We start from the raw sequence: 24051 nt of genomic DNA, 5'->3' as shown, positions 1-24051 counted from the left end.
ATGTAAGAATTCGAAAGTTCTGAGTCTGAACTCACACTTTAAAAGAATTCAAACTCAAAACTTTGGTTTGGTTTTGGTACCGGGGATCGAACGCACAACCTTGCACTTGCAAAGCAGGCAGAGCACCACTGAGCTAAATCCTCAGCCCTCAAACTCAGAACTTGGTATAAGTTAAAAATATTCTTTCATTTATAAATCTATAAACTTTTTTTTATAGTACTGGGAATTGAACCCAGGACCTTTGCACTGAGTTACATCTTCAGGCCTTTTTTAGTTTTTATTTTAGGGAGACAAGGCCTTGCTACGTTGCTGAGCTGCCCAGGCAGGGCTCAAACTGTCAGTCCTCCTGCCCCAGCCTCCCACAATGCTGCAATTACAGGCGCGTGCTCTTAAGGCCTAGCTAGATCTACAAACTTTCAACAGTAAGGCTTAAGGAGGCCTTTGAATTAATGTCATGAACAACATCAAGCGTATGAATCATACGATATCAATACCGGCTCATTTACCATGGCAAATGTAACAATAAGTAAGCTAAGATGTTGAGGGGCCTGGGCAGGGGAGACCTGGGTGTAGGGCCAAGCAGCACTCCCAGTGCCATCTTTGCGACTTTTCTATAAATGTAAAACTACTCTCAAACTTTATTTCAGACAAGATCAAAATACAAAGAATAAAGTTACAGTATATATTCTTGGCCAAAAGATCAAAACTAATTCTGGTACATCCATACTAAATTTTCAGTGTTGCATACTAATGACTTACAAAACAACAAAGGTAAATGGTCAAGAATCATTCAGGCAGCTTTGATCAGGCAACTGAATTCCATGGCTCACCTGCTTTGACACATATATCTGATTGGAATTTTATCTCACAAAAATATCTTAGCAACCAAAATGTGCCAGGAGCTCAGGCAGGTCTGAGAATTCAAAACCAAGTAAGAAAAGGCTCTGTCTTCAACCTCATGGTCTAAAGCAGAGGTTCTCAAACGTGGACAACAACTGCCTGGAGACATGATTAAAATGTCAGTTTCCAGGCCTCACCCTGCAGATAGAACAGACTTTTAATAACACAGATCTTTGGATTTGATCCTGGCAGGGAAGCCATACGTGGAGGTCAGGAAAGAATTCCAGGACAAGGTGTACTTGACTGACTATAGGATCAAACTATTGATGATCTGACAACAGAGGCAGTCGGGACACACCGTTTCCAACTGCTTCCCACCACCCACATTTACAGTGCTTCTCAAAGTCCCCGAGCCCTGGCTCAAAGAGCCACCCAAGCAGTGGGAACACAGCAGGCCAGATGGGCCTAACTCAGTTCACTCCGAGCCACAGAAAGGGGCTCTGCTTTAACCGGGTCTGACAAAATACGAAATAGAAACACAGCGGTCTAGAGCCTGACTGGATGCTACAGCCTAGAAAAGCCAATCTGCCCCTATAAGTGGCATAATCATTTCAGCAGAACAGCTCTTTCACATGCCAATTATCTTTCCGCTTTGAGCCTACTTGAGTAGCAAAAGAGAGTGCCCTGTGGACCCAGGTTGCTGGGCTTGGTGACTTTTTGGGCTGCTCTTCATTTTGTTCGTCTTCTCTACAGCATGTGAATGGGAACATCCCATTAGAATCAGGATGTCAATTTTTAGCAGCACTCACACCCATTACCTTTCTAATTTACCACTCTACATCTAGAAACTGATATCCAACTGTGAACCAACAGTCACGAAATTAGGGCAGCAGGCACTTCCACGATGAGCTTGTACTGCACACTCCAGGGACCAAAGGTCTTGCCTAAGCTCTGTCAGGAGGCACACGCAGTGGTTTGGGCCACCGAAAGTAAAATCATTACATTTAAAACACTCCAGCACTTCCACACATTAGCAGAGGACCCAGGAAACAGCGAGTGCTTGATAATGTCCAGTGAATCATTAATTTGGGGCTCTTGCACTTTTTAAATTTTTGTTCTTACTTCTAATACTTAGACATGTGTCATCGTTGAGGCTGACAGAAAACAGAGCACTTTGCAAAACACATAGATAAGAAAGTTTAAAATTGTACAGGGAAATCAACGCTTACATCTTTCCCAATATCAACCCAACATGCTAGAATTAGTCATCATAATACACCAGGCAAATATTATTTACTGATTGTCTTCCAGATCTTGGGAAGGGGGTGTCAATTTATTTCACTAATGAGGATGCAAATTTACTACAACACTTTCTATTTTTATGTAGATTTCATTGCTCACAGAAATTTTCCGGTTTACAGCCTAGCAACCAATTCAGTGACTAAACAGAATGCAGTCACAAAGACTTTTGTAAATAGTGCCACTTCATTAAGCCACAAAATAAATTCTCATCATAAAATATAAAATTCTTCTGTAACAGCAGGAGAAATGGATAAGCAGGAGGTAGGTAAAGAAAGGCCAGTGGGAAACAAAAAGGTAAATGAGAACTGTTTCCTCAGCTCACGTGCAGAATACCAACAACCTTCCAGTTTAAAAGTCCGTCACTATGAAATACCCCATGATTTGTAATGCATGTAAACAAACATAGAATATGATTATTTTAAAAAATTCACATGAACAGAGATAAAATACAATTTTTAGCTCAAGATTTTTTTTCTCATCGATTCCCAAATATCCCTTAAACCACTGTCACCAAAACAAAATAAACAAATTTAAAAAATACTCTTCCTGCTTTATTCCCAGTAATTCGGTTAGATAATAAATACTAACAACAAAACAGTTCTCAGAGTACTGACAGATGCTAGCTGGCAGGAGGGGGCTTGCGTGACCACAGAAGAAAATGAATCTTTTGGGGGAAAGGGTTTCTTCTGCAAAACACAACCCAGGAGCTACTAACACCAGAAAGGGGGTTAGCGCTGAGGAGTCCAAGTAGAAACTGAAGCCATTAACTCCAGAAGTCAACTAGAAAATAGGCCGGGTCAGAAACCAAGAGATAATGCTGGGGGTGACAGGGGCAGCTGCTTCGCAGAGCCGAGTAGATTACTGTATGCTGGGACATTTCCAGGAGGATATGCAAGAGCCCTGCAAGAATCTGTGCGAGGTGCCCACCCCCCAAGCCTTGTTACCAGCCTCCCAAAGTACCTGGCTCAGCAGCATTCAACTGACATTTACCATGTTTCCAGACTACTATGACAGTTCTCCTCAACTTGGAGCAATAACTCTCTCTGTAGACTAAATAAAGCTTTTTATGTAAGGCACCGAAAGGCAAACAGGCCGTGGAGCACACAGCTATTGGGGAGGCCGTGTGCCGTTTCTCTTCGCTGGACTCACTTGCTTATAAACAATAAAAACCTTTCTGAACAAATGAAAGTGAATGCTGAAACCGGCAAAACATTTGGGGCATTGTACCATGAACAGTTGCTCCAAGCAACTGCAGGCCATTGGCTGTCCCACATGGCTCTCTACTTCCTGCCATGGAGTGAGTCGGTGGCTGAAGGAACACAGCCTAGAATTACAGCCTTGAAGCTTCGATGTGAAAAACCACTAACAGATCTGCACTGAAGGATGAGGGAAACTGGTACGTTTTCTGTATAATGGTATATAGGGAGCCCCACCTAAACTAATGTTTTATCTTCATTTAGTACCTAAATTTACTTATTTCTGTATTAGCTTAAAAAGCTCTACCATCATAAACAATCACCATTTATTATAATCTTTCCCCCAACTTGGGCATGTTATGTGCAAGACATTTTATATACATAAACTTTTAAAGACTAACATCAGCCCCATTAGCTCCATTTTGCAATTAAGGAAACTGAGGCTCAGTTGCAGCATAGTTGGGTTTAGTTTTAAATCCAACTCCAAAGCCCCTTTCTGCTAACTCTAACATGTTCCAAAAAATACATAGAAAATGGATTTTTCTCTAAATAATTCTAGGTCTACCATGCATACAAAAATAATTTATCAGTGTATGAATAATGTAATAAAATAGTCAGGGCACCTACATAATTACTAGTCTCAACACAGTTTGGGATAATGGTAGCTTCCACATTAGCCAAAAGAGAAAAAGAAAATATGAAATCTAAATCCAAAGACATAAACCTCTATCCCAGAAATCAGAAAAGAATATCTGTTTTTTGATTTACAAGTTAACCATCCTAAAACTCAAAAGAAATGCAAATAATTAATTCAAAATCAGCCATTTTTGTAGTAACTTCCTTTGGAATCCATAAAAGTTTAAAAGTTAGAGAAACAACAGAAGAAAGTGGGCAAACTATAAAAAGTCAATTCATTGAAGAATTTGTCCAAAGAGCCAATAAACATAGGCAGAGTTCAAGTTCACCAAAAAAAAAAAAAAGTTCAAACATTAATCAAACATTACATTTCTTTTCATCTCTCTACCCTTTGTGGATGGCAATTTAACAGTAAATGCATTATTTGTTCTAACTTCCCCAGTGAGCTACCATATATGTAAATGGGCATTTTTAGGTTTCTTTTTAAGATGGGATATTAATCACCAAAACAAAATGGCTGCAATTTTGGTTCCAAAAAAAAACCTGTACTTGTGAGAACTTAGATATAAAAACTTTTTGTATCCACAGGAAAAAAAAAAATGTAGGACAAAGCCATGAACAATGTTGTGAGGGAAAAATCCAGAGAGGTCTGAGGCAGGAGATTAGGATGTGGCCAGCAGGCTGGGCAAGTGGGCGTGACCTGTCAATCAGAGATCCAGGATAGGTGCAGAAAAACAGTTCCCAAGCCCTGCACCTAGGAAAGTACTATCTTCAATTTTTCTGGTTCAAAACCAAATGGGTTTTGATAGGATGGCCTAGATGTAACATCAGCCTAAAGACCTCAGCCATTAACCTCATGGCCACTGTGAGCTCTCTAGGTGGCTGACTCTCATTTTATAGCATGCACTTCTTTTCCAACCTTTAATAAATGTAAAACTTCACTACCTTTTTCACATATCTTGTTCAATTCTTTGTTCAGGACACCAAGGACCTAGAAAGAGTTTATAGAACCTAGCAACAGAATGCAATTTTCTGTTTTGTATAATTTTTATTCTGCATTGAATTTTTGTGATTCTGATTTACTTAAGGTGTTTTTTAAAGTATTTTAAGTGCACTGCTAAAAATTAGATTTGGGATCCAAAATATATGACAATGAAACATTCCTTCAACTTGAGAGCAACTCTAGACTCATGATGACCCTGCCCAACTTACAATCTGCATTTCAATACTCTGGTGTAGACTACAAGTCTGACCTTCTTCCTGCAGTCCTATGCTAACATTTCACCACGATACAATTCTAAAACTGGGCTATGACTCATTTTCCTCTTCCAAACAATGCAAGTCCTACCGTATGCAGTGGGAAAAAACTACTTGAGTTGCTGGTTCACTGGACTGTTCAAATTAAGGTCAAAATATTGGGGCAGGAGTGAGGGACCTCCTGTGCCAAAACTGCATCTGATTCTCAGATCAGAAACGGAAGTACCTGGTCCCCTCTGAGAAAAACATGAAAGAATCCAAGACCAGCCACATGGACATGCCTTTTAAGTCATGCCAAGGAATAACACACTAGCAAGATAGTGGGCTGTACAGCTTAAACATCTTTAAGTAGCAGCATGAACATAATGTTTGATTTCTGTTATGCACTGAATGAAGTTATCACCCCACCCTGGGCTGAGGATTTAGCTCAGTGGTTCCGCTGCCTGTCTAGAAAGTGCAAGGTCCCAAGTTCGATCCCCAATACAAAAAAAAAAAAATGCCCCCAAAGCCTCATGCACTTATAGGTGGGGCTTTTCAGAGCTGGCTGGATCTATGATACTTTGATTAAGGGTGGGTGGTGCTAAATCAGTCCACTGTTCAGTTTAGTACAGTTCTGGCTGTGGATAATGGAAAGGCCCACCCTGGGTATGGGTGGCACCATCCAAAAGGCTAGTAGCCTGGATGGGATATCAGAGAAAGGGAGCCTTGCTATTTGCTGCTTTCCTGCCTCCTGCCTGCTATGCCATGGACTGTTTCTCTTCTGTGACACCTCTTTGCCATGCTTCCCTGCTGTAGAGCCAACTATGGACTGAAACCTCTACAAACTGTGAGCTAAAATAAACCTTTCCTCCTTTAACTTGTGAGTGTCAGGTATGTTGTCTCAGCAACAAGAAAAGTAACTAGGATAATTTCCTACTCCTAGATTCTCCCTACCATGCAAAGCTCATTATCAACTGAATAATTTTTTTATACTTTTTGTAGAATTTATCCCCACCTCAGCACTAAGGATTGAACCTAGGTCTCCAACTGAGTTAAATGCCTAGCCAGCCCTTCTTTAAATTTTTTATTTTAGGTCAGGTCTTACTAAATTGCTGAACTTCCCAGGCTGACCTGGAATTTGAGATCTTCTTGGCTCAGCATCCCAGAGTGCTGGGATTACAGGCATGTGCTGCCACACCCAACTAAAACTTTTTCCTTTTTTTTACCCGGAGCTATTACCATAGCTTGCAAAACATTTGAAAATGCATTACTTTGTTAATCTTAACCACAGCCTCCCAAAAAATCCTATTGGTTGAGGGTCTCAGAAGCTCAGTGACTCACATAGTTGGAAGCAAGGGTGGCTGGTACCCAGGGCTTGAATTCCAAGCCCCATCTCTTAAAGAGCTGTTCAGTATCACATTGCCCCACCTCCCCAAAAATCTCTCTGTTTCACACAAGTCATTCTCTTTACCCTTCTCCCAATTTAATGATCTGCATCTTCACATCTCTGTGAATTATATTCTATCTGGTCCTCCAAACCACAAACTCATGTTCTCTTTAGACATGAAGATCTGCAAAAACCTCACAGGCCCTAAAGAATTTTTGAGCAAAAGCCCGACCGCACTCTGATCTCTGGGAATTCTGTGCTTCTTTAATCACACATTGTCACCTGTGGGTTGGGCAGCCCCAAAGGACTGGCAAATATGCTCATGCTCCCTTCTTTCAACCACCACCTGACCTTGGATGACATCCCTTCCAGACAGGGAAGAACTAACTCCTTCCTTTTTATATCCTTAGCCCCTCCCCTGAGTAAGGCGTGAACCAGGGCCTGTAGAGACGTTGACTAAATGGACAGAAGGATGGGATATTGTAGAAGACCTCAGCAACACTGGGGTGTGAATCCAAGAGAACTGAGAACCTTGTGACTCAGCCAGGGCTCAGGAGAACCTCCTGATAATGTCCCCAAATGACAACCGCCTCCACCTCCACACTTGTGCACTCACAAACATGTACACAAACACACACACACACCCCTCCTGATGAAATTCTTATACCCAAAGTTCTCAACCTCCCTTGTCTCACAAAGACACTCAGAAGGACCTTGCCCTAGAGCTTCTGCCCAGGCTGAGGTTCGGGCTACCATACCCCATTTTCCCCATCACCACAGACCCCAAGCTAAGCCTCTGCCCCACCTTCCTGTTGCCCCCAAGGAACTCATTCATTCATTCACAGTAGGTGTTGAGCCTTTCCTGCCTGACAGGCACAAAGTAGGGTCCTCCCTTGGTGAAGCCATCAGTCCACTGGGGGATGAGGAGTACCCCCTGTGCCCCTCCAACATGGCTCCCCTCCAGACACCCTTGGATAGCTTTTACAAAGCTACCAAGTCAAAGCCTAAGTTCAACTCCAGCAGAAGCGCTAGCTGGAGGTTTTCAGAACCCTGGTGATTCTAATGGGCAGCCGAGGTCCTGAATCCTTTAATCCATCTATCTAAAAAGGAAATGGCCAACACAAACATGGAGTCCTGTCAGCCACCCAAAGCAGGAAGGCAGGCAAGATAAGCAGGGCCTCCCAGAAGTGGTTTCCTGAGCAGGGCAACTTCCAGACATAAATCATCTGGATGCTAACAGGTACCCAGATACCCCAGGATGCCTCTGAACAATTTTTTATTTGGGACTTTATTAATTTTGGTCTCCCCCAGTTACAATACGGGTAACAATCAGTGAAAATGTTAATTTTAACAACAATTTAAGGTTTTTACTTCTCACAAGCTCACTGAAGAAAATCTACACTACAGAAACAAAAAAAATTTAGTTCAATAACAACTGATGAGAGAGATGCTAGGTCCCTGTGGGATTTGAAATCATGGACACATTGGTTTTCTATTTTTATTAAAATAACATGCCCTGAAATATTTTTTATTAAAAAACACTTTCTATTTTCCTAAAGCCTTCTGACTGGCCAGAAGGGAGGAAAGAATGCTGTTTAAATAGACCGGAACTCAACCAGTAGAGCACTTAAATACATTTAAAGCTGTGTTCTACTCATTTAATTCGCTTACTATTTAAAGGTTTGTCTGTATTTCTCTTCTAATTGTCTTCTGAATTCAACCACTACAGCTACCCCAGGCCCCCTGTAATGAGACAGTAAGACAAAGACAGGCTAACTACAGAGACGATTTGGGCCAGGCAAAAAAAGGCGATTAAAGTCAGAGTACAGAAACAACTGGGAAGGCAACAGTGTCTGCGAAGGCTGCTTCTACCCCTAAAGTTTAATTCAAGTTCCTGAAAAGTATTTTGTTTTGGTGTTGGGGCCATGGTTATTCAACAAGAGAGCAAAGTAAGAGCCAGTGAAAAGAACTGCAGCACATTGATATCTAGGACACTCAGCCAAGAAACCAAATTCACTAAGAGAACAGAGCCTTCTCCATTCATTGTCGTTTAAATTTGCTCTCATATAGAAGATATTCCGAGTAAGCACTTAGCACCTCATTCATATGAAGCTAGGAAAGGAAACACTGAGAGGGAAAGAGTGATTCTAAAGGAAAAAAAAACATTTTTTTAAAACTCTACGTAGCCCAAAGGTTTTTCGGTAGTGACAATATTCATTCATGGATGTGTGGTCAGACAAAGTACATTATTGTGTTTACTCTCAAAAAGCTCAAACGACAGGCACATACTTTCATCCATTCAACAAGATGCAGATGTCCAAGCTGATCAGAAAAACTAAGTCACCGGTTACAGCACCACTCTGCCCAGTCCTCCGGGACAAGCCTGCGTGTCTCAAAGCCCCTGATTTATATCGGCCCCCCCCCCAAATACAAATCTGATTCTTCCCTTTCTCACCTCTAAATTTATATTTTAAAAAAAATTAAGCAGCTTTTCAGCCAACAGAGCAGCCCGAACACAGTATGGGATGCGGTCTGTCTGTGTTCAGCACCATGTAAGAGCCTTCCTCCACCTGACAGAAAGCAGTCCACACAACCTAAGCTACTTTGACAACAGTGAACCACGTTTGTCACAACACATTTGTGCTTTCGGTGCACTTTTTCCAAAGATGCCAACAATGCCAGCAAGTTATCACCTTCCCAAGAGCAAACTGAAGCAGGCAGTGCTGCTCTGGACTCCGCGGGGCAGACGTGCGTCGGAAGAGCTGTGAGTGCCTGTCATGCCCGCCAGGCCCTGCCTTCCCCACCATCGGCTCAGAGCCCGCAAAGGACAGAGTTCAGTCCTCCCTGACAGCCAGCCGTGTGTCCCGCAAGCTGACAAACTTACCTGGTAATCGCCTGCAAGCCTGGAGAGCCGCCTGCCCGGGGAAATCCAATTTGCACTTTTTCCAACGCAAGGCGGTAGCTGCAGGGCCGCTCATCACCTACAGCTGCTAAGACCAGGGCGAAGACGTGGAGGAAGTGAGCGACAAAAGCAGCCTGCGAACTGCACACTGGGATGTCCTGTGTTTTTCTTTTTCTTTCTTTTTTTTTTTGGTGCCTTTTATTTTTCCCATGAGAGGATCTGACTAAACCTAACCCAAACTCCTCTAAGCACCAGACAGGAAGTCCTACTCTGCAGTCAGTGAAATCTCTTTAGGTAGTCGTTGTTGTTGTTTTTAATAGTCACACTGAGGGCCTTTGAATGCTCTGATGTACTAAGGAGAGATCATCACTCTCTCCCTGTTGTGACAGTGTCAGGTGCCAAGGGCCACAGCACCTCGCTCCCCTGTATGTATCAGGAAAGGTGCTGGCCCTGGGTATACAACTGGGCAAAGAGTTCGGTTACACATTAACCATACTTCAAAGGATAAATTGCATTTATTATTTCATTTTAGTATGCCTTGGGGAAATAAAACTCAAAAGGCTTTCTTTTTAATCCCTTAGAAATTACTATCATGGATAAAAAAAAAACTTAAGCACACAGATTTATAAGATAAGAGGTAACCATTTTGATTCATATTTTCCAGATTATTTAGGGTGTTTGTCTTACTCTCGTACTGTCATTTATGTCGCCATTAGCCACACACACACACACACACACACACACACACACACACACAAACAAGCAAAGAAAGTTAGTATTCCTTGTCTGTCACCTGCTTTGTTGGTCTAATTGAATTATTTTTCTTTCCTGCTTTGAAATGGAAATTTTCTCCTCATTGCTAAGATTTTCATAGAGTGTGTATCTCTATCAGGATGCACACAAGTTTGAATTAAAAGGGATCACTCTTTCTGCTACTGGCTGAGGCACAGGAGAGAGAAGGCTGCCTAGAAACCATGTGACTGGATATGATACGACCTATGAATATGATATGACAGAATATCCTAAGCCTTGCGCTCCACCTGTGCACTAGGATACTCATCTCATCTGTCTTCTAGGCTGCAAGGAGACAGAGAAAAGCAGTGACACAAGTTATGTCCCACAAAGCCCAAAATGAGTAGCAGGCTTATTGATACGTAATTCAAATCATGTGCAATTAACCCATTTATAATGTCTGATTCAATGATTATCAGTACTTTCACAGAATTGGGCAAGCATCACCAAAATCGACAGCAGAACTTTTCTCATCACCCCCCAAAAACATTCATTCTCCATGACCTCTCCCTGCCCCAGCCCAAGACAGCCACTTAAATCTATTTCTGATCTCCAGAGATTTGCCTGTCCTGGACATTTCATGTAAATGAACTCCTCATATGTACTGTATGTTGGCTTCTTTCACTTAGCATGTTTTCAAGATTCCATGTTGTAGCATGTGTCAGTATTTTCATTTCTTACGGTTGAATAATATTCTACTGCATAGATAAAGCATACCTTACCTACACATTCATTGGTTAAGGGACATCGGGACTGTTTCAACCTTTTGGCTATTATGACTGCAGCTCTGAACATTTGTATCCATGTTTTTTATGTGGACACACATTTTCATTTCCAGGAGTGGGCTGCTGGGTAAAGTAGTAACTATATGCTTATCTTTTGAGAAACTACCTATTTTCCAATGCAGCTGCAGCATTTACATTCCCACCAGTGAAGTCTGAGCATTCCAATTTTTCTACATCCTCAACAACACTTGTTATTATCTGTCTTTTTATTACAGCCATCCTAGATGGGATGAAGTGACATCTCACTGCTGTTTCACTGGCATTTCCTGGATGACAAGCTAGCAAAGCCCAGTTTTTATCAGTATCCCAAACTGCCTCCATTCCCACAGGCACAGCTAAGGACTCAAACTATAAAACAAGTTCCTGGGCATGGTCCCCATCTAATCAGAATGGATATCAACTACAATGCCAAAGTAGGATCCTGAGATGTCCAGGTGTGGCAGGGGTTGTTTTCCAACAATCATCAAAGAACATTAGCATTTACGTGGCACCACTCTATGAGTTCCCACCCACCCAGGATTGGTGGCCTCTGAGTTTGTATCTCTAGTAAGAGGCTGCAGGTGCAGCAGGCCACTACAGGGTTGCTTCTGAAATCTTTTAAGAAAATGAAGTTCTAACAGTAAATATGACATGTCAGTCATTTACAAATCCATTCGTTTACCTGGGCTGTTTGTTTCTTTGTTTGGTGCAGTACTGAGGATTCAACTAAGGGCCTTCACACTGAGCTACATCCCAGGCTATCCTTTTTCTTTTTTTCTTTTAAGGCAAGATCTTTGGGGGGGGGGGGGGGTACCAGGGATAAAACTCGGGTCCTTGTGCTTGCGCAGCAGGAGGCGAAATCACTGAGCTAAATCCCTGGCCCTAAGATCTTTTTTTTAATTAATTTTATTGGTATGCTTTAGGTATACATAATGATAACATTTACCATATGGAATCTGTGCCTGTACATGATAGACCTTGAGCCTTCTTTTTTTCCCATTTACCTCCCCTCCCTTTAACCCCTCTTCCCCTCCTTATTTACAAAAGCTTTGTTTCCATTTTTTTCCTTCTTTTCTTTTTTTCCTTTTCCTTTCCGTCCTTTACCCCTTTCCCTTCTCTAGCTCCCCTTTCCATTTGAACATTTTCTTCCTATTTCACAATATCTATTATACATTTTTGGTCCTCACTTCCACTTTCTTTTTCTCACATCAGAGAAACCATGTGATATTTGAATGATCTGAATGTGTGTCCAATTTATTTCACTTAAGGTGCATCCATTTACTTAGAAATGTCTCAAGTTTGTCCTTCTTTATGGCAGAGTATTACTCCATTGTATAAAAAAACACATGTTCTTTATTCATTCATCAGTCGATGGGCATTTGGGCTATTTCCATAATTAGCTATTACCAATTGTGCTGGTATGAACATGAGTGTGCTTTGGTATTATACTTTTCTTTCTGAAAGATACCAAGAAGGGGAATAGGTGGGTCAAATGGAGCCTCTAGTTTTAGCTTTTTGAGGTATCTTCACACAGGTTTCCACAGTGGTTGCACCCGTCTACACTCCCACCAACAGTGGAGAAGGGTTCCTTTTCCCCCACAGCTCCACCAGCATTTGTTATTGATTGATTTCTTGGTAACACCCATTCTTTCTGGAGTGAGGAGGAATCTCAGCATTTTTTAAATTTGCACATCTTGAATGACCAGTGATCTTGAACATTTTTTGCATAAATTTATTTGCCATTTCTACTTCTTTATGTGAGAGGTCTCTATTCACTTCAGATGCCCAGTTTTGGATTGGGTCTTTAAATATGGGAGCTCTGATTTTTTTAGCTCTTAATATATTCTAGATATTAGTTCTTTGTCTGAGGAACAGCTGGCAAAAATTTTTTCCCACTACATGGGTTGTCTCTTCACTGTTAGTGGTTTCTTTTGCTGTGCAAAAGCTCTTTAATAAGATGAGATACCAGTTGTTGATTCTTTGTGATAGTTCCTGTGCAATTGCAGTTTTGTTCAAAAAGTCTTTGCCTGCACCAATATCTTCAAGAGGTCTACCTATTCTATCTTCCAGCGGAGTCAGTATTTCTGTTTCAATGTTTAGATCTTTGGTCCATTTCGATTTTAGTCTAGTGTATGGTGAGAGTATAAGTGTAGATACAGTCATCAGTATGTGGAAAGCCAGTTTTCCCAGCACCATTTATTAAAGAGGCTATCTTTCCTCCAGTGAAGGTGTTTGGGTCCTTTGTCAAAGACAAGGTGGCTGAGTGTGTTTGGAGTTATTTCTGCACCTTCTATTCTGTTCCATTGATCCTTGGGTCTGTTTTCTTGCCAGTACCATGCTGTTTTTATAACAGTGTAGCTTTGTAGTCGAATTTCATGTAGGGATTGTGATTGTAAGGCAGGATCGTGCTAAGTTAGTTATTGTCCAGGCTGAGCTCAAGCCTTCTATCCTCCTGCCTCAGCTTCCCAGAGTGGGAGGTTTAACTATTTTTAGGAAGAAATTTTAGACCAGATGTGAATTAACATTGAGAAGCTCACAAGTGTTGAAGTTGACTTAAAGAGGATAAGTCAGGATCTAGACAATAACAATAATTTCCCCTTTCTTCTTAAAAGTATGATATAGCTTATGAACAAAACCTCAGTTGCCCATGAACTAGCACAAACAATCAACAAGTGGGATCTCTTCTTACTAAAAAGCTTCTGCACAGCAAGAGAAACCACCAGCAGTGTGAAGAGACAACCCACAATGTGGGAAAAAATTTTCACCAGCAATCCCTCAGAAAAAGGTCTACTGTCTAGAATCTATAAAGAACTTAAAAAAATCAGACCTCCCAAATTTAAAGACCCAGTCCAAAAATGGGCATCTGAAATGAACAGACATTTCTCAGACAAAGAAGTAGAAATGGCAAATAAACATATGAAAAAAGGTTCAACCTCATTGGTCATTTCAGAGATGCAAATGAAAACAACACTGGAATTCCACCTCAACCCAGAAAGAATGGCTGCTATCAAGAATCAACCAGTTTAACAAATACTGGTGGGGCTGTGGGGAAAGAGGAACACTGCTCCACTGCTGGTGGGAGTGTAGGCTGGTGCAACCACTGTGGAAATCAGTATGGAGATACCTCAAAGAACTAGGACTGGAAGTCCCATTTGACCCAGCTATTCTCCTGCTGGGGATCTTCCCCAAAGAATTAAAAGAATCATACCACAGTGATATACGTGCTCCCATGTTCATAGCAGCACAGTTTGTAATAGCTAAAACTTGGAAACAGCCGTAATGCCCATCACCTGGAGACTGAATAAAGAAAATGTGGGGTTTTTTTTTTATAAAATGGAGTACTATTCAGCCATAAAAAAATGAGAAATTAGAGACATTTATTGCTAAATGGATGCACATTGAGGCGATACTCTTAAATGAAATAAATAGGGTACACATGTGTAAATACCAAATAGTTTCTCTGGTGTGAGAAACTGAAAGTGTAAATAAGGACTAAAAGGTATAATAGATAATGTGAAATAGGAAGAAAAGGGGCAAAGCGGAGGGGGAAATGGGAGGGGTAGGGGAAAGGAAAGAAGGGAATGGAATTAATATGAGAAAATGAAAAAATGGAAACAAAATCTTTGTAAATAGGGAGGGATGGAGGGGTTGAAGGGAGGGCTGGGGAAAAGATAAAAAATAAGAACCAAGAGAGATTATGTAAAGGTACAAATTTCCAATGATGAATGTCATTATATTGTATACCTAAAATGTACCAATAAAATTAATTTTTAAAAAAGTATAACATAGGAAAAAGAATAGTAATTATTTTTTTCAAAAGTTTGATAAAAGGATTATCAAATTTTCAGACCTTACCAAGTTTGAGGAAAATTCATGGACAACTATGCCAATTACTACTTTCCTAGAACTTTACAATTTAACTCTTTAATTCCTTAAAAAAAAGAAAAAAACTACACAGAAAAAAAATCTACATAAAGGATAACAAAAATTATCAAATGAGTATTAGCTTTAAAAAAATGACCTTTTTATTTTCCAAAGTTGGGCCTCAGGCCTTGCAACATGTATTAATAATATAATTTGATTCATTCATCTTCTAAAAAATTTCCATGTCCCAAGGCTGCTCTGTGCAATCCATTGTTTTAGTTATTTCTTGGCATACGGCTGACTACGAAACTGACCGTTGAACTTTCATGTGTCAAACAGAACTTTCCATTGTGGGAAATTTCTAAGACCTTCATAACAGAACTAAGTGGAAATGTCATCATAGCTCAGGAACCAAGAAGGTCTGGATCAACTAACACAATTTCTAAACTAGCTTCTAGGCAGGAAAAGGAAACCCCTGCCCAAACACAAGTGAAAAGAGTGCACTGGGGTTTCTCTAAGTCCTTGACAGTGAAGAACATCAGACGCTATCATCAATTCACCAAAAGGTTCTTCTAAAAATATCTAACAGGAGGCACTTTTTCAAACTCATCTCTACTGTCAGAACTCACTCTCCACAGATCTGTCCTTCTGCTCAATTACATGGGGGCCTTATTTCTAGTCCTGGTGAAATCAATAGACCATTTACAGTACAACCATCTGTCTAGAGTATGCACTTTCTTATTCAATCTGGTGTTGACAGCAGCAATCAAATTGTGTATATACCACTGGCTCTATTATAGCTCCACAGCAACTGGGCTGCCAGCCTCAGTCCCTTCTCATCAAAAAGGAAAGAAGAGTCGAGTGGAGAGAGAATCACACAACAAATTAGCTGAAACTCCAGGAGGCACTGCAAAGCCAGGCTTCCAGAATCTAATCCTCTCTCCCCTGGACAAACACGTCCAGCTGATGTGGCCACGGAAGGACATCCTCCTCGCTGTTGCTGTTATCCGCAGACACTCTTGGCTTTGAACATTGGGTTGGAACTGTCAGTCCAAATGAATGAACCTGACCCTGAGTCCAGCAGGGAAGAGCTACAGCTAAACCTCACCCTCCAGCACCAGGGAGGCTGAAGGAGAGAGAGAAAGAGTGGTGGGCCTCCTGTGAACTCTCTAGACACACCTAATTTCTTTTTCTTTTTCTGGTACTCAGGATAAACCCACTCTTTCGCACTCGGGCAAGCACTCTACCACTGAGCTACTGCCTCAGCTTTTTATTTAAATTTGGAGAGAGAGTCTCACTAAATTGTTCAGGCTGGCCTGAAAAGTGACGATCCTCCTGCCTCGGCCTCCTGAGTAGCTGGAATTACAAGTAGGCACCAGCTTTCTCGCTTTTTGTATGCACTTAAACTGTAGTTAAACTTTTTCTCAAATCAGAAAACATTAATCTTACAGTGCAAACAAGATTAGCTTAAAAACAAAAAGTCAAAGAGAAGATGTAGACCTGACTTTGAAATTTACCTAACTTGGCATTTTTAGAATGCAGATTTTCCAAGAACACTAGATCTACAGATCCAATTCAAATTTTTTCAGTTGCCATGGAATTCAAGATTCTACACACGAACACCACCTGAATATCCAAGATACATTCTTTTCAATGAATTTTGCACTATCAAATGAATGTATCTGACACCCACACGCACCCAACGTTCTGCTTCCCTTCATGTTAATGAGGCAGCGTCATCATTGACCTCCCAGTTTCTCAGGCTCGAACAGTTCCTTCTTCTTCATGTTTTATCTGTCAGCCTTAGCAACCTCATCCTGTAAACACAGGTCCACCTCTTTCACAACCCCTTGTCCCAAACCCCAGCCCAAATCTTGACAAACCAGAACTCTTCCCATTTGAGGAAAGTTAAATGGCACAAGCCATAGATTACATTAGAAACAAAACACAGCAAAATCCAGGGCACTTTTCCCTAATCAAACACGCTCATAGTTCTGAAGCAAATTGTTTCTTGAGTGATGAAAGGGATCAGAAAGGATTTTGAAAGAATTCCAACAGTTAGGTCAAGCTTCGCCAACAGACAAGTTCAGGTCAAGCTCGGGTTTGCCTGTCAAATGAATCACAAAGAAATGACCCTTTGGGTCTCAGAGCTCTTTTTGGATACTGAAACTGAAGATAAATGATCATGGATTTGTACCCATGAAGTCTACAGCTTCTTCCATCTCCTGCCCAGCCCTCACTACATCTCTAGCCTGGGAAAAGCCACCTGCAACACCCCTACTGTTTCCAGGTCTCCACACCCCTACGGAGACCGCAGAAGATCTTTCTCCACATCTGCAACTTCCTAGTTCCAAAACTCTTAAAGATTTCCCATGCCAAAGTTGAGCCTAAGCTGCTTTTCCAGGTTCCTATGGCTCCCTGCAATCTGTACCGCACCGCCTGGCTGGATGGACCGTCTGTGCACAATGACACACAAGGACACGGGCCTGGAAAGAGCGTAGTCTGTGGTCAAGATTCTCATGATCTAACTGATTGAATTAACGCTTTTATATTTTCATCAGAATAATACTGTTTAGAATATCATCTTCCTTCAGTATCTATAGGGACTTGGTTCCAAGACCCCCACAGATACCAAAATCTATAGCTCCTCAAGTTCCTAAATAGTACATTCTTTGTATATAACCTATACACACCCTCTTTTATACTTTAAATCATCTCTAGATTACTTGTAATACCTATTAAATGTCAGTGCTGTGTAAACAGTTCTTCTACTGTCTTGTTTAAGAAATAATGACAAGAAAAAAGCCTATACCTCTTCACTGTAGATATAATTTTTTTCAAATATTTTTGATTCCTAGATAGTTCGATCCACAAATATGGAACCCACAGATACAAGAGACCAATTGTACTTTTCCAATACTCAAAGGTCATGTCAGAATTTTCAATTCATTCCCATCTGACTAGGAAAGTCTACCTTGGTTCTTGATAACAGTAAAAAATCAAAGAACATTTCACATGGCTTTAACAACACGTGTCTAAAAATATTCATTATACTACTGTTGATATGGTTAAAACAATTATTAAAAAAAGAAAAACTAATGCCAGGAAAAACTTTTTTAAAAACAAGCAAACCAAAAAAGTAATGCCAAAGTTGGTATTTAATGGACTGAGTGATTTCTCATGAGATTATTTTTCCAAAGCACCAAGATATAAATAAATATTAGCATACCCATGGAATTGAATGGCATTATAATCAACAAAGTTATGTAAAAGTCAAATCTAAGTTCCCATCAAAGCTGAGAAATTATTCGTATAAAGGCAGATCTCACACACAGACTTTAAGGAGCCCACCAAGAAAAGGGGAAAATCATATTTAAGTATTACTTTTATTTTCTGGTGCCAGAGATACTTACTTAGAATAATGAATTAAAAGGAAAATTCCTAGATTATAATCTTTGTCACACTTAGCTCAGGAAAGCTGCACCAAAGCAGTGAGATTAAGAGGCAGATAACAATCCCCCAAATCCTTTAATGACAGGGGAGAGAGGCGGTTCGAGCACACAGCTTCTCCCCGCACTCAGAACAGTAAGGACAGTTCTCACAGCAGACAGAGCGTGAATGCGTGTGTGTGCACATACGTGTTGCCTCCAACAGAAGTGGCAACTGCCTGGAACGCCCCTGCCAAGCCATCAGGCAGGCGACAGCAACCTGCAGCAGAATAGGCCATCACCATGACAGCAAGTGAGGTCACTGCTTCGCAGAAGGAGGATCCCATCTGCCAGGGCCAAAGGAGGAGCCCCAAATAGCTATCTGATCAAGGTAGGGCCCCTGGGATACTCCAGCTGCACATACCTCACTCCTGTGGCAGAAGGAGCTCACTGTGAGGGTTCTTCAGGGAGACAAGGACAGTTATGAAAGAAGACAGTAAAAGCTGGGAATGGTGGCGCACACCTGTAATCCCAGCACTTGGAAGGCTGAAGAAAGAGGCTCACTGCAAGTCTGCATCCAGCCTGAGCTAAGTAGTGAATTTCGGGCCAGCCTGGACTACATATGGAGACCCTATCTCAAAAAATCAAAGGTAAGATAGTAAAAGACCTAAATAAAATGCATATACCGAAAGAGGAATTTTTCATTGTTATTTTGAAAAAAGAAAGAGGAGGTGATTTTTCTGAATTATCTACATGTTGCCATTTTTAGAAATCTGCTGGGCTGAGAAAGGACGGAAGTGAGTTTCCCCGGCAGTGCATTCATCAGCACTGGGAGGGAAGTTTCTCCGGTTCCTGGAGAATTCTACAACTCTCAGGCTTGGTGAAAAGGTGTGAAGAAGAGATCGCTCCTGTTGTCAGCAGTAATAAAATCCAGTGGGAGAAGTGGCCAGGAGTCCCGAGGAACTCACCAGCCTATGGATTCAGATGGGGTCACTTCAACTTTGCCCCTTAGAAGCCCAAAGTAACGATCTCAGTCTCAAAAACACAAGCTCCACACTGCCTATCTTCCTGCTGACTCTCCACAGCTAAATGTGGTGACTTCTGCCAGATCCTGGCCAGTGTCTTGTCACTGACTGCCTGTGGGGTGACAGGCTGGCTTCTGGCTCACATTCCCCACATCAGCTTCCTCTGAACCAGTACTGTCCCTGGGTACCAAATGGCTTCACCAAGCGCCACTGCAGTCCATCGGACACATGTGTATACATCTCACTGCTGACCACAGGACTGTTTCTTTCCTCACCCAAGTGCCCCCATGCAAATCTGAGGGCCCTGGGCCCTCTGAAGAGGTGGGCATTAACCTGTGTGGGTCATCTGTAGATCCAGCCTGCAGCTGGTGGCACACAAAGATGGTCCTGTCTCGTCACAGGCACGCCCGCCCTACTCTGGTGTCCTCTCTCTCGACTAGAGAATGAGGTGTAGCATCCTCTTGTGACATGTTAAGACCAAAGAGTGTGGAGGAAATGAAGGATCCAGTAATAACTACATATGCAGAACCAATCCTAAAGAACTGGCGGGGCTGACAGCAGCTCCAAGATTGCCAACGTGAGACAGAGAGGTCCCAAGAAGTAAGTGTGTAAGGAGGAGAGAAAGCAAATGTTGACTGTCACTCAGGAGGCTGAACCAGGAGACTCAGCAGCAGGTTCTCTGGGCTCAAGTCCCAGGCAGGGGACGAACTGATAGGTTTCCTGGGCACCAACTATTCTGAGCAGTGCAGCCTTGAAGAGAACGGGTTCCCAGCCAGGCAAGTGACTCAGCACCAGAGGGCTATATCAAGGTGACCCTGCATCGACCCCCTGAGGATCAAGGCTCGAGCTCGAGTACTGAGGCAGGCCAGAGCCTGCAAAGGGGACAGAGAGGCACAGGCTGAGGAAACGGGGTGTAATTTGTACTGCAGAAGGCAACAAAAACACAGCCAGCCTAGGGGTCACAAAAAGAGGGAGGTGGAGGGGAGGAGGGAGCTCAGAAACAATGTCAGAGGGTACAAGAATAAAGAGTGATCCAGAAACAAGGCAAAAACAAGGACAGAAGCCAGGTGTGGTAGTGCACACCTGTAATCCCAGCACTCAGGAGGCTGAGGCAGGAGCATCACCATGAGTTTGAGGGTAGCCAGGGCTACATGTGAGACTCTGTCTCAAAATAACAAAAAAAAATTTTTTTTAATTAAAAACAAAGCCAGCCCTCTTATTCCAGGGCAGGTCCCCATGGCGAACAGCTTGCAAGCTAGGACTGTGTATGTGAAATTTCACACAAAGCCCCACTTCCCATAAAGGTTTCTCTTCCACAGAATGTCCATGAATAAATCTATCTATAAGAGCATAAAGAAGGCAAATATAACCAAGTTAGTTTTAAATTAGGAATGTTGAGCTCAAATAACTTTCCACAGGCTGCCAGTTCCGTAGAGGGCAAGAATTACCAATGCCTTTCTTTGGCCCTCTGTGTATAATTCATTCCGTATTAACTTTTCAGGATCTCAGACCTTCAAAGTTCTTTCACACTTATTTTTATTTATGCTCGCAACATTCTTACAAGCTAAGCTGTGTCAGGATTTCAAACATGAGGTAATAGGTTTCACAACACTAAGCAAACCACCCAGTTCAGGCAGTGAGTGGGCTTCAGCTCAGCTTGGGGCTGCACCCCACAGCCCTTCCTTCTGCTGGACCATGCCCCTTCTCACAATGCCTGGATCCTCAGGAAGCCCAGAGATTCCAAAGTTATTTTTCGGAAAGTAAATGGTGCTATACAATACTTCCACTTCCCCAGAGTCATAGCCAAAAACCAGATGATGCCAAGTGGAAATACATGTTCCTCAATAGCAATAAGGTTCCAGGTGTCAGGTAGCAGCAGCAGCTGCTGCAAGCCCATGCCACGCCATGCCAGCAAACTGTGGCACAAACACATGCCACGGACTTAAGAGCATTCAGATGAGAGCGGTCCAGTGACAGAAGGACATAGGGAGCCACAGCTACTACTCTTGAAGGTGTCAACATCACACCATGGAGGAGAGAGGTTACCCTTCATGCCTTACTAATCTGACCCCTACACACACACCGGAAAGAGGGCGGGGGAGGAAAAGGAAGTGAAAGTGACTCTAGGTTCTGGATTTCATATGCAAGAATAACCAGCAACAGGTGCTGCATTCCAGTGAAATTAAGACTCTGAAAACGCCTCTGCAGCACAGGGAGCCAAGCACAGAAACCTAACATTAAACAGTGATGTCAGAAGGGCAGACATCATCATTCTCCAGCCAGCAGCAATTTTGTTAAAAAAAAAAAAAAATTACCGAACAGACCACAAGTGTTTCTTCACTGAAATATAACTTCTTTCACAGAACCCTCTTCTAAAATAGTTGACCCTAAAGGAAATTAAGCAGTGGTCATCACACAACATTTTTTAATGCTTAGTCACCAGCACAGTGCTTGGCACATAGCAGATGGGGAATAAATAGTGAATGAATGAATGAATGAATGAATAAATGAAAAGCAGTAAACAGAAAATTCTCTTCATAAATAAAGGTAACAAAAAGCTCCACCTTCAGGATAATATATAAATATATTTTTCCTCACTTCTCTAAGAACAAAAGGTTGGAATCAGAAGCGAAGGGCAAAAAAGACATCACTGAGTTGCACATCAGGAGGTTTCAAATATTCATCCCACCTGAAGCTCAGCAGCCCAGTCTAGCATCCCTGGGGATTAACAGATCTATACATTGGGAATTCTCTGTATGAAAAGACCAAACAGGACACATAATCATCTAAACTAGCAGTCCCCAACTTTTCTACTACCAAGGACCAGTTTCACTACCTGGTGAGGGGAGAGATGTGATTTGTTTCTTTTTTGTTGTTAGTATATGCTTGTGATACATAATAATTACATTCTCCAGGGCTAGCATCACTGCCTCAGCTCCCACTCAGATCAGGCATCAGATCATACAGAGCATACAACCTGGATGCCTCGAAAGCACAGCAGGGTTCACACTCCTATTCAAATCTAATGCTGCCCGGGATCTGACAGGAGGCAGGGCTCTGGCTATAATGTAGGGAGGGAAAATATAAATATAAAGAGAGCTCTCCTGCCTCTCTCTGCTGTACAGGCAGATACAGGTAAACCCCTCATCTTTATGCACCTTTAGATTTCATCATTTGTTTGTTTGTTTGTTTGTTTGTTTGAGACAGAGTCTCACCATAGTTCAGGCTGGCCTCGAACTCACAGCTCAAGTGCTGGGATTACAGGTGTGCACTGCCACAACCAGCCCTACATTTTCTTATCTTTCAATATGCCATTCAGCACAACATTTTATTATTACTTGAGAATTTGCAAAATAAATTTTGTTGTATGTTCTTATTCTACATGATAATAAGCTCAGAAAAAGTCTTAAGCCATGTGTAACATCTATGAGAGTGTAAAAAAGATGATGTAGGAATGAAGGTGTTTTGTGAGCTATAAAAACTGACAGAAGTATGAAAGAAAATGCCAACAAAATTGAGTTCATGGTGCAGAATATCTGTTACATGAATTGTTTATTGATCTTTTTTTAAGACAGAGTCTCACTATGTAGTTCAGGCTGGCCTTGAACTCACTATGTAGCCCAGGCTGGCCTGGAAATTATGGTGGTCCTCTTACTTCAGCCTCCCAAGTCCTGGAATTACAGATGTACACACCACCATGCCTGGCTATGAATCTTTTATTGAATAAAAAAAATCATATTAGGGGGCCGGGGATTTAGCTCAGTGGTTCCACCGCCTGCCTCGCAAGCGCAAGGTTCCAAGTTCGATCCCCGGTACCAAAAAAAAATCATATTATTGTAAGAACACAATTACATAAATAAAAGGTTTAAATCCATTTAAAATAGTAATGATATTAGTTACAGAATAAAATGTTTGGAACACAGACAAGGATAAATCACCAAAATTCTCATGATGTTTCAGAGAACTGGGCAGGACAAATGAAAACACAGTGCAGTAAATGACCTTCTAAAATTAGTTTACAGAATGACTCCATTTAATGAGACTCTGTTTAACTTCTTTAAATTTGTCCATTTTGCTTTTGTTTATAACTTAAGTATTCTCGACAGAACCTCTCTCTTCCCTATACACTTGCTTTTTTTTAATTTATTTTTTTTTCAAGTTATTCCTTCCAAAATTCATAAGGTAACACCCAAAGGTCCTGAATAAAGTTCTTAGCTGAGAACCAAAGAGCCTAAGTGTTCACAGACACAGAGGAATGACCAGCCCCTTACGAGTGCTTCTGCTTGTGAGTGTGGACTTTTCACCCACCCCTCCCCGGGGATCTGTCACCCCACAGGGCCCTCACTTCACAGGCCATGGGGACACAACCGTAAGCAAGACCATCTTGTCCCTGCCCAGGCAGGACATGGTCTCAGGGACCTGTCAACACTAAAGTAACCAACAAGTGAACAAAGAAAGCAATTAGCAACAGTGACAAGAGTCCCTAAGCAAACCCCAGGGCAGGGGTAAGAGGATGAACTCCACTTTACATGGATGTCAGGCCAGCCTTCTCCAGAGAGGTGCAGTTTAATCCAATGCCTGATTCCAGAATAAGGAGAAGGAGCTGGCACAGTGCTGTGGGCCAGCATCCAGGCTGAGAAAGACAGAAAGCCTGGAGCAGAAAGCTGGCCATGCAGCTG

The 24051-nt window shown here is 41.9% G+C and overlaps 1 protein-coding gene across 17 annotated transcripts in view; it reads right to left on the bottom strand.

Moving 5' to 3' along the window:
* Window positions 1–24051, bottom strand: part of Utrn (utrophin) — a 527655-nt gene that overhangs the window by 453515 nt on the left and 50089 nt on the right. For 2 of the 17 annotated variants that reach the window (XM_087190255.1, XM_087190258.1), the window contains exon 1: window positions 9482–9896. The exons of 8 other annotated variants lie outside the window; for them this stretch is intronic. In XM_087190255.1, coding sequence (XP_087046381.1) covers window positions 9482–9575 — 94 coding nt within the window. In that variant the 5' untranslated portion in view covers window positions 9576–9896. Of the gene's footprint in view, window positions 1–9481; window positions 9905–24051 lie in introns of those variants that run through there. 7 more of the 17 variants (XM_013072645.3, XM_087190257.1, XM_087190265.1 and 4 more) reach the window with 6 other exon arrangements.

Source organism: Heterocephalus glaber, unplaced genomic scaffold (assembly GCF_053883595.1).
Source record: "Heterocephalus glaber isolate CG9 unplaced genomic scaffold, H.glaber_assembly_v1.0 deba00001550, whole genome shotgun sequence".
NCBI classification, from domain to species: Eukaryota; Metazoa; Chordata; class Mammalia; order Rodentia; family Bathyergidae; genus Heterocephalus; species Heterocephalus glaber.
Note: the sequence above shows the minus strand (reverse complement) of the source record. Positions and strands in the feature narration are given on the sequence as shown.